At 37.4% G+C, this 13,263-nt stretch overlaps 1 protein-coding gene across 3 annotated transcripts in view; it reads right to left on the minus strand.

Moving 5' to 3' along the window:
- Positions 1-4,336: 4,336 nt before the first annotated feature.
- The window catches only part of FNIP1 (folliculin interacting protein 1), a 121,862-nt gene continuing 112,935 nt past the window's right edge, over positions 4,337-13,263 (minus strand). For all 3 annotated transcript variants that reach the window (XM_061189565.1, XM_061189566.1, XM_061189564.1), the window contains 2 exons: positions 7,603-7,718; positions 4,337-4,859 (listed from right to left, as the gene is read on the minus strand). In XM_061189565.1, the coding sequence (XP_061045548.1) occupies positions 4,781-4,859; positions 7,603-7,718 (195 nt within the window). In that variant the 3' untranslated portion in view covers positions 4,337-4,780. The remainder of the gene's footprint in view (positions 4,860-7,602; positions 7,719-13,263) is intronic.

Here is a 13,263-nt window from a genome sequence, read left to right on the forward strand (position 1 = left end):
CTACAGTCTGCACTATAAAGCAACGACAGGAAGCATTACAGTCTCCAACTTCCCCCTTTTCTATCTGCCTAAGTCCTTCTCACTCAGAGTTACAATTCCCCAGCCCCCAGTGCACCTTCAGCTCATGTTTGGTCCCACTTGCCATCCCACCCCTACACCTCCTACAATGGCAAAGACAAACAAAGAAATCTCAGGTATCTTTACAACACATCTGTCATCACATCCTAGTTGGAAACATTCTGAGACAGGAAAGACTATACGACCTCAGATTAAATTCCCTGTATTTCAGTTTCTCATTAGCAGAATCTATGCTTCTCAGAAATGTTGCAAGATTTCTTTAAATTTTTATCAGAGAACAGCACATATAAACACAGGTATTATAAACCTCTAAACTATCTGATAAATGCTTCCCAAATACTTGATACTTCCTTTGTGCTTTAAAACAGTGCACTTAGTCTCTTCAGTCAAATGTAAGAGTGATAAATGTAAAATAATATGAAAACAGGCACTGCAAAAAGCCCCTGGCCTAATCCTGCCTCCTGGCGTAACTCCGCCCAAATCAACCCAACCTGAGTAAGGCAGCTTCCCAACAGCCTACTCAGGGTTGAATCACTGCTGCAGAGCAGGCGCTAAGGACCGATAGAAGAGGTGACTTTCCTACAATGCAGATGAAGACGACAGACTTGCTCAGAGGGACATGCAAATCCATGAACAGAACAGGATTAGAACCCAAACCAACAGGCCAATTTTTTGTTTAATTTTAAAGTCAGGGGCTTCCCTAGTGGCGCAGTGGTTAAGAATCTGCCTGCCAATGCAGGGGACACGGGTTCAAGTCCTGGTCTGGGAAGATCCCACATGCCGCGGAGCAACTAAGCCCGTGCGCCACAACTACTGAGCCTGCACTCTAGAGCCTACGAGCTACAACTACTGAGCCCACGTGCTACAACTACTGAAGCCTGCACGCCTAGAGCCCATGCTCCGCACAAGAGAAGCCACTTCTCATTGCCTTCTCAAGGCAATGAGAAGCCCGCGCACCTCAACGAATAGTAGCCCCTACTTGTTGCAACTAGAGATAGCCCATGCACATCAACAAAGACCCAATGCAGCCAAAAATAAATAAATAAAATAATAAAGTCAGTAGTAATTTTAATTAGATACAGTGTTCTTGACAAGTTTACATGGCTTCTTCTAGTTTTAAATGATTGATATTCAGTTTGTTTTCACAAAAGCATTTAAAGAAAATTTCAATTTGTCATTGTGAAGATTAGGTCAAATGTAAGAATATACCATATTTTTTGGTTACTACATTTTAACTCAAAAGAATATATATTAGGACTTCCCTGGTGGCGCAATGGTGAAGAATCCGCCTGTCAATGCAGGGGACACGGGTTTGAGCCCTGGTCCGGGAATACCCCACATGCTGCGGAGCAACTAAGCCCGTGCGCCGCAACTACTGAGCCTGCACTCTAGAGCCTGCAAGCCACAACTACTGAGCCCACGTGCTGCAACTACTGAAGCCCGCGTGCTCTAGGGCCTGCATGCCACAACTACTGAGCCCGCGTGCTGCAACTACTGAAGCCCACGCCTAGAACCCATGCTCCGCAACAGGAGAAGCCACCGCAATGAGAAGCCCGTGCACCGCAACGAAGAGTAGCCACCCTCGCCGCAACCAGAGAAAGCCCGCGCGCAGCAACGAAGACCCAACACAGCCAAAACTAAAAAAAATAAAGAATAAATGTTAAATTTCCCCCAAAATAAAATAGATGGGAGCTGTACAGCAAAGGCTGGACAGATTACCTAGCAACCATACATAGCACCCCAAAATTACTGAGCATTTGGAGTGTGCCAAGCATTGAGATAAATTCTTGACATTCTTTATTTCACTTGACTCTCACAACAACCTCATAAAGTAGATTCTACTAAATTACCAATACAGAAATTTAGGATTAGAGAAGGACATTATGAACAAGGTCACATGTCTAGAAGTGTCACATTTGGGAAAACAATCCAGGTGGGCCGGCACCAGAATCCATGTTACATATACCTTATTAAATGTGAAAGAAAGACCAAAATCATCCATCAAATTGACATGTGTATTTATTGCACAAATATCCCCTAGAACTGGGAGGTTATTATAATACAGGCGTACATTTGAGAAATGTATACAGAACAAGGAACAAGTATTTACATTTTACATCTCCCACCATCTAAATAACTTAAAGCATAGCAATCTCATAAGACATCTACCAGAAGTAGGCATTGTGTAAAATCTGTTTTTTTTTTAAAGTGATCATCCCCAGTGTATGCCAATTGCAACAAAATGAAATCTGTGCTAGTATGTTTATTGCACTTAACATTTTCAAACTCAAAATTAAGACATATTAATAAAAGCCAGGAATATTTAAAATCAAACCAATTAGTTTATATACAGGAAAAATTAGTTTTAAATCTATAATGTAAAAGATCCCTTTTTCATCTCCTGTTGCAACAAACAGGTTTTTAAAATGTGTAACATATATCTATCTGTACCATAAGAAGTTGAAAAAAATTATCTTGAACAAGCCAAAAATTCTTTTCACATTCATCATAATGATCACACTTTAAAGAAGTAGCAGCTCATTCCTTGGGCTTTGTGTAATGCAAGAATGACTATGACGAAGGAGCAGAAATTACAGAAGGATTGCAAATTATAAAGCTCAGGAATCCTATAAGGATTGATGATTCTATAAGAAACTATAGGCCTTTTCCGTTCAAGCAAAGCTTAGTTTTAAGAATTACAGTAGCATGAGCCATCCATTTATTGAAGAGTAGATTTCCTAAATGGTAATTTATTAGAGATTTCAAATAGATAGGACTGTGAATAGTTCAATGATTAATTTAAACAATAACACACACAAAAAAGACACTGTCTACCTGCTACATATCCTGAACTACAATTAAAAAAAAAAAATGTACAGTGGCCACAGATGATCTTTTCTATATTCTGAATTCTGCTAAAGAGATTGATTCATAAAATTCCAAACAACAGATGAGAGAAGAACTTCATTAATGAATAGACTAAAAAAATTAAGCTAACGAAAATATATCCATAAACACTCTTTGACAGCAAGTCATCCATGGAAGACTCTGGTACTAACTGGGACCAGCTGATAGGACACAGGGGCCAAAGCGATTGCAAGCACACCAATTTCAGGTTTACATTCCATTAAAATAACCATTTCTTCTTAGTCTAGCTGGAGATTAGAGTAAGACAAAATGTGACCCAATGCTATAAATTCAAGGTCAAAGACTAAATAAACCACAGAAATCTTTCTTAATTATTGAAAACTTAAATAGCAAGAACAGATGCATTATAGACAAAATGTACCTAGAAACAGAATGAGCAAGTGGTTTTCTGTTTTAAGCTAATCAACTAATTATGATGAAAATAGTTCATGAAAGCAGAAACCAGCTTCACTTCTAGCATTAAAAGCATCTTAGACCAGATAAGTAAAGGATAAACTATAATGTAGTATTTCAAGTAAACTGAGGTAGTAGAGCATAATGAAAACTTTATCTACCCATCTTTCTATTTACATTACTTACAAGAGTTTGGTTCCATATTAGCCTTTCTCACAAGCAACACTCTACGATATATACAAAAACAATAACAACTGAAAAGTTGAAATCTTTGAAAAAAAATTAGCTTTTGGAAGAGAGGAGCTATTAGAGAAAAAAAATAATCTTAAGAGTTAATGAGTTCTTTTAGTGTAAATTGAATATTATGAAGCAGTGAAACAAATATTCAGTTCCTATGGGTTCAAGAAGGGCTGATACCGAAACCAAGGGCCTCGGCTACCTGAGCACTTTTAAAGAAAATAGTATTATTTCTGCCAATGCTTTGGTGCAATTTTTAATCCTAATTTTAATTTATTAAATTAAATGCAAATACGTAAATATTAACATTTATAAGAATTAGCTTATACTTATAAACAAAACAAATGGTATAAAGTAGTATTCTTATTTTGGGAATCTATATTCCTCAGCCTTAAAAAAAGATTGGCTTTACTTATATTTTAGGGTGTGTGAAACAGAAAAATCACCAGAAAGTAATATTTCAACATTATATACAATTAATCCTAGTTGAAAATATATTTTTTAAAAAGACATGTTTACCAATCTTGTATTTCTACCTCTGCTTTTTTAAAAAATAGATACATATGTACACTTGGGTTGATAACATAACACAGATTTATATGCTTTATTCTGTTTATTCTAATTAACAAGCTGTTTAAAATACTTTGAGAAATACCCAGAAATTAGCTATTTTGAATTGAAAAACAAAAAAACACAAATAAAGTTCCATAGATCTTTGTACCTTAGAAATAAAGAATTAAAACTAATGAAATGACTCTGTCTGAGCCATTTAATCATGAGATATCCATTCCTCCTACTTATGGGTTGTGGCAACACTGTAGTGATCATAATGAAATTCCTCGATGTTATTCATTTTGTAGAAACGTCGAAGTTACACTTTGGCTTCTTCAAATGCTTTCCCCCCAAATGCTGTTTTTAGTTTCACTTGGTTAAAAATCTGCCACCATCCAGAAGTCCAATCAAAATGAAAAAGCCATCCAGTGATGACACAATATGCACTGCAATGCAGAATACCCACCCAGGTGACTGACTCATTCAGATGAAGGTCTGACAGAGAAAAAAAATTGCCATAAATGCATGTTGTGACTGCTTCCTTGGTTTCTACTTAACTTTCCACCAAAGTTAATTTCCAACAGCCTTTCTGTTAAAGTAGTATCTGAGCAACATATGGAGAGTGAGTGCTTGCTACAGCAGCCAGAAGAGGAAGATCACTGGATTCAATCCTGAAATAAAAAAAAAAAAATCTCAGTTCAGGTTTACTCCTACAAGCAATGACTGCTATCTATTAAAGTCACTATACATCTCCACTCAAGGAGCTTGGCCACCCTGGCCAAAAGGAAAAGGGTAAGAGAACTGAAGACAATGAAAATTAGAAATTTTTCAGTAAGTAAAAACCATAACTAAAGATTTTTAAAAAAGAATGTCTCTGAAACCCAACAGTAACAAAGTCACGAATGCAGGAAACCATCTCACTCATCTGCTGATGGACCATGCATCAGGGCAAGGGACAATGTCTAAGAAATACTATATAGGGACTTCACTGGTGGCGCAGTGGTTAAGAAGCCACCTGCCAATGCAGGGGACACAGGTTCGAGCCGTGGTCCGGGAAGATCCCACATACTGCGGAGCAACTAAGCCCGTGCACCACAACTACTGAGCCCCCGTGCCACAACTACTGAAGCCTGCGTGCCTAGAGCCCGTGCTCCACAACAAAGAGAAGCCACCGTAATGAGAAGCCCGCTCACCACAATGAAGAGTACCCCCACTTGCTGAAACTAGAGAAAGCACGCGCCCAGCAACGAAGACCCAACGCAGCCAAAAATAAAATAAAGAAATTTATTTTTAAAAAAAGAAATATTATATAGTATAATAACAGAATAATAGTGTGCAGCCATATTGTTTTGGATACAAATGTTTCTATAATAAGATTTACTGGGAAGACATAATGGAAGCCTCTTAAAAATACAACCTACCACAAATAACTTATAGGAAAAGAAAAATGGCCAATATCAAAATAAGTTATGTAGACACACTCCTGGTTAGAGAATAAATCTGAATAAAATCAGATTTCATTTTTCAGCTAGTAGCTCGGCAAAGATTAAAAAGTTTGGTAATAAATAGCAGTAAGAAGAGTGTGCTTCCCACTGTTTGTGAAAATTTATTCTGGTACTTTCTGGATAGCATTTACTATTACCTGTCAAAATATCAACAATTTAAACACATATGCCCTTTAATTCAAAAATTCTACATCAAAGAATTTATCCTAAAACCTCAAAGGTTTATATTTATTCCAGCATTGATTTGTAACAGCAAAAAACTGAAAATAAATTCCACCATATAATGGAATGCAATACAGCCATTAAAAATGATATAGGGCTTCCCTGGTGGCGCAGTGGTTGAGAATCTGCCTGCTAATGCAGGGGACACGGGTTCGAGCCCTGGTCTGGGAAGATCCCACATGCCACGGAGCAACTAGGCCCGTGAGCCACAACTACTGAGCCTGCATGTCTGGAGCCTGTGCTCCGCAACGGGAGAGGCCACGACAGTGAGAGGCCCGCGCACCACGATGAAGAGTGGCCCCCACTCGCCGCAACTAGAGAAAGCCCTCGCACAGAAACGAAGACCCAACACAGCCAAAAATAAATAAATAAATAAATTTATGAAAAAAAAAATGATATAGATCAGTATGTGTGGTATGTGCTTAAATGAACAAACATTCAAGATACATTAAAAGGCAAGCTGCACAAAGATATATAGAGTACAAACTAATTTATATTTTTAACCCTACACATTTAAAAATTTTGTAAGAAGAAACAATCCATTAACTGTGTTTGATTGAGGACTGGAAGTTGAGGAAAAGACGATACAACTTACTTTTCACTTTATGCCAAAATGCACTGAAACTTTCATTATATGACATTACTTTAAAAATTAGTTTAAATTTTCTAAAAATAAAGGCATTACATGCAGAGAATCATCTATTTCCAATCTGGATAATAAGCAATAACATTAATGAAAGAATTTAATTTGGTTTCAGACATACAGTAGCAACTCGATGTTGGCTCTTGCTCCCTTCATAAGAGCTGAATTAGACATAAGTTCTAGCTTGTTTTAATTTATTCAACTAGCATTTCAAGAAATAATTTTCACACACACACACAAAAAGTGGACATAGAACATAGGGAAAGTGACCACAGAACATAATGAAAGGGGCTATACTATGCCTCTCGCCAATTTCCTGTTTGTCCTTCAGTTAGCATTTTAGATAACTAGCTTCTTCACAGGAATAACTTCAGAGTATAAAGACATAATATATAGATAATGGGGAAGGAGTAAAAATATGTAGATAATATGCCATCATCCATAGAGTGCCATTACTTCAATCAGATCATTTGGATGGCCGGGCAGATGCTGGGAATGATGAGTTTACAACATATTTAATACATAAAAACGAATACTTACTTATTTTTTTCTAATGCAAAAATTTAGACTTTAATTCATTTTTATTCGACTACATTCTCAACCTACTGTAATTGCACAAGGGACAGTGCATTTCAGATCAGTGTAGGACAGGGTTCTGCTTTTATATTGTATACAACAGGGGTCCCCAACCCCCGGGCCGTGGACTGGTACTAGTCTGTGGCCTGTTAGGAACCAGGTCGCACAGCAGGAGGTGAGCGGCGGGGCAAGCGAGCGAAGCTTCATGAGCCGCTCCCCATCACTCGCATTACTGCCTAAGCCATTCCCCACACCCCGTTGGTGGAAAAATTGTCTTCCACGAAACCGGTCTCTGGTGCCAAAAAGGTTGGGGACCGCTGGTATAGAACAATCCAGATGATAACAGTATACAGCTTCTAACAAAACAAAAAACTGAAAAAGAAAAAAGGCAATTCTGAGGAATATTCCTTGCCTAAATAAACACAGTGCAACAAGAGAGCAAAGCCGGAAAAGGAATCAGGAACATACCCTAAAACCACTCCCAGCTCCTTGACATGAACACGCATCTGCCCCCTCAGGTACTCAGACAGCATTTTGCTCTTGAAGTATAGCTCCTGTAACCGGTCTTCAAGATGCATTACACACTGCAGTTAGGAGGGAAACAAGAATCAAGTCAGAAAATGCACAACTCTTAAGTAATGCAAATTCCAAAGCATCATGTTTTGACAATTCTATTTATGTATTCCAACATAAACTAAAATTTGGAGCACATTTTTAGAATTTTATTTTATTTATTTTTTATACAGCAGGTTCTTATTAGTTATCCATTCTATACATATTAGTGTATATCTGTCAGTCCCAGTCTCCCAATTCATCCCACCCCCACCCCCCACCCCCCACCCCCCGCCACTGTATCAATTTACATTCCCACCAACACTGCCAGAGGGTTCCCTTTTCTCCACACCCTCTCGAGCATTTGTTTGTAGATTTTCTGATGATGCCCATTCTAACTGGTGTGAGGTGATACCTCATTGTAGCTTTGATTTGCATTTCTCTAATAATTAGTGATGTTGAGCAGCTTTTCATGTGCTTCTTGGCTTTCTTTGGAGAAATGTCTATTTAGGTCTTCTGCCCATTTTTGGATTGGGTTGTTTCATTAACGTTGAGCTGCATGAGCAGTTTATATATTTTGGAGATTAATCCTTTGTCCGTTGATTCATCTGCAAATATTTTCTGCCGTTCTGAGGGTTGTCTTTTCATCGTTCGTAGTTTCCTTTGCTGTGGAAAACCTATTAAGCTTAATAAAGTCCCATTTGTTTATTTCTGTTTTCATTTCTTACTCTAGGAGGTGGGTCAAAAAATATCTTGCTGTGGTTTATGTCAAAAAGTGTTCTTCCTATGTTTTCCTCTAAGAGTTTTATAGTATCCAGTCTTACATTTAGGTCTCAAATCCATTTTGAGTGTATTTTTGTGTATGGTGTTAGGGAGTGTTCTAATTTCATTCTTTTACATGGAGCTGTCCAGTTCTCCCAGCACCACTTACTGAAGAGACTGTCTTTTCTCCATTGTATATCCTTGCCTCCTTTGTCATAGATTAGTTGACCATAGGTGCGTGGGTTTATCTCTGGGCTTTCTATCCTGTTCCTTGGATCTATATTTCTGTTTTTGTGCCAGTACCATATTGTCTTGATTACTGTAGCTTTGTAGTATAGTCTGAAGTCTGGAAGCCTGATTCCTCCAGCTCCGTTTTTTTCCCTCAAGACTGCTTCAGCTATTCAGGGTCTTTTGTGTCTCCATACAAATTTTAAGATTTTTTGTTCTAGTTCTATAAAAAAATGCCATTGCTAATTTGATAGGGATTGCACTGAATCTATAGATTGCTTTGGGTAGTACAGTCATTTTCACAATATTGATTCTTCCAGTCAAAGGACATGGTATATATCTCCGTCTGTTTGTATCATCTTTAATTTCTCTCACCAGTGTCTTATAGTTTTCTGCATACAAGTCTTTTGTCTCCCTAGGTAGGTTTATTCCTAGGTATTTTATTCTTTCTGTTGCAATGGTAAATGGGAGTGTTTCCTTAATTTCTCTTTCAGATTTTTCATCACTAGTGTACAGAAATGCAAGAGACTTCTGTGCATTAATTTTGTATCCTGCAACTTTACCAAATTCATTGATTAGCTCTAGTAGTTTTCTGGTGGCATCTTTAGGATTCTCTATGTATAGTATCATGTCATCTGCAGTGACAGTTTTACTTCTTCTTTTCCAGTTTGTATTCCTTTTATTTCTTTTTCTTCTCTGATTGCCGTGGCTAGGACTTCCAAAACTATGTTGAAAAACAGTGGTGAGATTGGACTTCCTTGTCTTGTTCCTCATCTTAGAGGAAATGCTTTGAGTTTTTCACCATTGAGAATGATGTTGGCTGTGGGTTTGTCATATATGGCCTTTATTATGTTGAGGTAGGTTCCCTCTATGCTAACTTTCTGGAGAGTTTTTGTCATAAATGGGTGTTGAATTTTGTCAAAAGCTTTTTCTGCATCTATTGAGATGATCATATGGTTTGATCATATGGTTTGATCATATTCTTCAATTTGTTAATATGGTGTATCACATTGATTGATTTGCGTATATTGGAGAATCGTTACATTCCTGGGGTAAATCCCACTTCCTCATGGTATATGATCCTTTTTTTTTTTTTAAGTTTTCTTTTTATTTTTTTAAAAATTTATTCATTTGTTTGTTTGTTTATTTATTTTTGGCTGTGTTGGGTCTTCGTTTCTGTGCGACGGCTTTCTCTAGTTGCGGCAAGCAGGGGCCACTCTTCATCGCAGTGTGCGGGCCTCTCACTATCGTGGCCTCTCGTTGCAGAGCACAGGCTCCAAACGTGCAGGCTCAGTAATTGTGGCTCACGGGCCTAGTTGCTCCACGGCATGTGGGATTTTCCCAGACCAGGGCTCGAACCCGTGTCCCCTGCATTAGCAGGCAGATTCTCAACCACTGTGCCACCAGGGAAGCCCTATATGATCCTTTTAATGTGTTGTTGGATTCTGTTTGCTAGTATTTTGTTGAGGATTTTTGCATCTATATTCATCAGTGATATTGGTCTGTAATTTTATTTTGTAGTATCTTTGTCTGGTTTTGCTGTCAGGGTGATGGTGGCCCCATAGAATGAGTTTGGGAGTGTTCCTTCCTCTGCAATTTTTTGGAAGAACTTGAGAAGGATGGGTGTTAGCTCTTCTCCAAATGTTTGATAGAATTCACCTGTGAAGCCATCTGGTACTGGACTTTTGTTTGTTAGAAGATTTTTAATCACAGTTTCAATTTCATTACTTGTGATTGGTCTGTTCATATTTTCTATTTCTTCTTGGCTCAGTCTTGGGATGTTATACCTTTCTAAGAATTGGTCCATTTCTTCGAGGTTGTCCATTTTATTGGCATAGAGTTGCTTGTAGTAGTCTCTTAGGATGCTTTGTATTTCTGCGGTGTCTGTTGTAACTTCTTTTTCCTTTCTAATTTTATTGATTTCAGTCCTCTCCCTCTTTTTCTTGATGAGTCTGGCTAATGGTTTATCAATTTTGTTTATCTTCTCAAAGAACCACCTTTTAGTTTTATTGATCTTTGCTATTGTTTTCTGTTTCTATTTCATTTATTTCTGCTCTGATCTTTATGATTTCTTTCCTTCTACTAACTTTGGGTTTTGTTTGTTCTTCTTTCTCTAGTTCTTTTAGGTGTAAGGTTAGATTGTTTGAGATTTTTCTTGTTTCTTGAGGTAGGCTTGTATAGCTATAAACTTCCCTCTTAGAACTGCTTTTGCTGCATCCCATAGGTTTTGGATCGTCGTGTTGTCATTGTCATTTGTCTCTAGGTATTTTTTGATTTCCTCTTTGATTTCTTCAGTGATCTCTTGGTTATTTAGTAAGGTATTGTTTAGCCTTCAAGTGTTTGTGTTTTTTACATTTTTTTCCCTGTAACTGATTTCTAATCTCATAGCAATGTGGTCAGAAAAGATGCTTGATATGATTTCAATTTTCTTAAATTTACTAAGGCTTGATTTGTGACCCAACACGTGATCTATCCTGGAGAATGTTCCGGGCGCACTTGAGAAGAAAGTGTATTCTGTTGTTTTTGGATGGAATGTCCTATAAATATCAATTAAATGTATCTGGTCTACTGTGTCATTTAAAGCTCGTGTTTTCTTATTAATTTTCTGTTTGGATGATCTGTCCATTGGTGTAAGTGAGGTGTTAAAGTCCCCCACTATTACTGTGTTACTGTCGATTACCTCTTTTATAGCTGTTAGCAGTTGCCTTATGTATTGAAGTGCTCCTATGTTGGGTGCATATATATTTATAATTGTTATATCTTCTTCTTGGATTGATCCCTTGATCATTATGTAGTGTCCTTCCCTGTCTCTTGTAACATTCTTTATTTTAAAGTCTATTTTATCTCATATGAGTATTGCTACTCAAGCTTTCTTTTGATTTCCATTTGCATGGAATATCTTTTTCCATCCCCTCACTTTCAGTCTGTATGTGTCCCTAGGTCTGAAGTGGGTCCCTTATAGACAGCATATATATGGGTCTTGTTTTTGTATACATTCAGCGAGCCTGTGTCTTTTGGTTGGAGCATTTAATCCATTCACATTTAAGGTAATTATTGATATGTATGTTCCTACTACCATTTTCTTAATTGTTTTGGGTTTGTTTTTGTAGGTCCTTTTCTTCTCTTGTGTTTCCCACTTAGAGAAGTTCCTTTAGCATTTGTTGTAGAGCTGGTTTGGTGGTGCTGAATTCTCTTAGCTTTTGCTTGTCTGTAAAGCTTTTGATTTCTCCATCGAATCTGAATGAGATCCTTGCTGGGTAATCTTGGTTGTAGGTTCTTCCCTTTCATCACTTTTAACATGTCATGCCACTCCCTTCTGGCTTGTAGAGTTTCTGCTGAGAAATCAGCTCTTAACCTTATGGGAGATCCCTTGTATGTTATTTGTCGTTTTTCCCTTGCTGCTTTTAATAATTTTTCTTTGTCTTTAATTTTTCCCAATTTCACTACTATGTGTCTCAGCGTGTCTCTCCTTGGGTTTATCCTGTGTGGAACTCTCTGTGCTTCCTGGACTTGGGTGGCTATTTCCTTTCCCATTTTAGGGAAGTTTTCGACTATAATCTCTTCAATTATTTTCTCGAGTCCTTTCTCTCTCTCTTCTCCTTCTGGGACCCCTATAATGCAAATGTTGTTGTGTCTAATGTTGTCCCAGAGGTCTCTTAGGCTGTCTTCATTTCTTTTCATTCTTTTTTCTTTATTCTGTTCTGCAGCAGTGAATTCCACCATTCTGTCTTCCAGGTCACTTATCCATTCTTCTGCCTCAGTTATTCTGCTATTGATTCCTTCTAGTGTATTTTTCATTTCAGTTATTGTATGGTTCATCTCTATTTGTTTGTTCTTTAATTCTTCTAGGTCTTTGTTAAACACTTCTTGCATCTTCTAGATCTCTGCCTCCATTCTTTTTCCGAGGTCCTGGATCATCTTCACTATCATTATTCTGAATTCTTTTTCTGAAAGGTGGTCTATCTCCACTTCATTTAGTTGTTTTTCTGGGGTTTTATCTTGTTCCTTCATCTGGTACATAGCCCTCTGACTTTTCATCTTGTCTATCTTTCTGTGAATGTGGTGTTTGTTCCACAGGCTGCAGGATTGTAGTTCTTCTTGCTTCTGCTGTCTGCCCTCTGGAGCACATTTTTAAAGCATGCAATTTTAGCTAAAGGAGTGTAAACTTTCTCTAGCTCATATCAAAGATTTAGATTCTACAGTTATTTTTTTAATGTGGTATATTACACATAGGATAAAATTTACTATTTTACATATAAAAGTTACCATTTTAAACACTTAAGTGTTCAACTGAGAGGCATTAAGTACATTCAAAATGTTGTGCAAGTATCACCACTACCCATATCCAGAACTTTAAAAAATAAGTTTTTATTCCAAATTTGATAAATAAAACACTCAAATTAATACATTACAAATGTATTTAAATTAGAAAGGCTGCATTCTCCTGTGAAGAGCAAAGGAAAAAAACTTTGCAACAGCTCATAGAGAATGCTCTATAGGTCTTACTAGAAATGTTTCTAAGCTGGAATATTAAAAACTAAAACATATACATTTTGTTTATTGTCAATTGACTTTGTCAATTCACTA

This window comes from Eubalaena glacialis, chromosome 4 (assembly GCF_028564815.1).
Source record: "Eubalaena glacialis isolate mEubGla1 chromosome 4, mEubGla1.1.hap2.+ XY, whole genome shotgun sequence".
NCBI lineage: Eukaryota > Metazoa > Chordata > Mammalia > Artiodactyla > Balaenidae > Eubalaena > Eubalaena glacialis.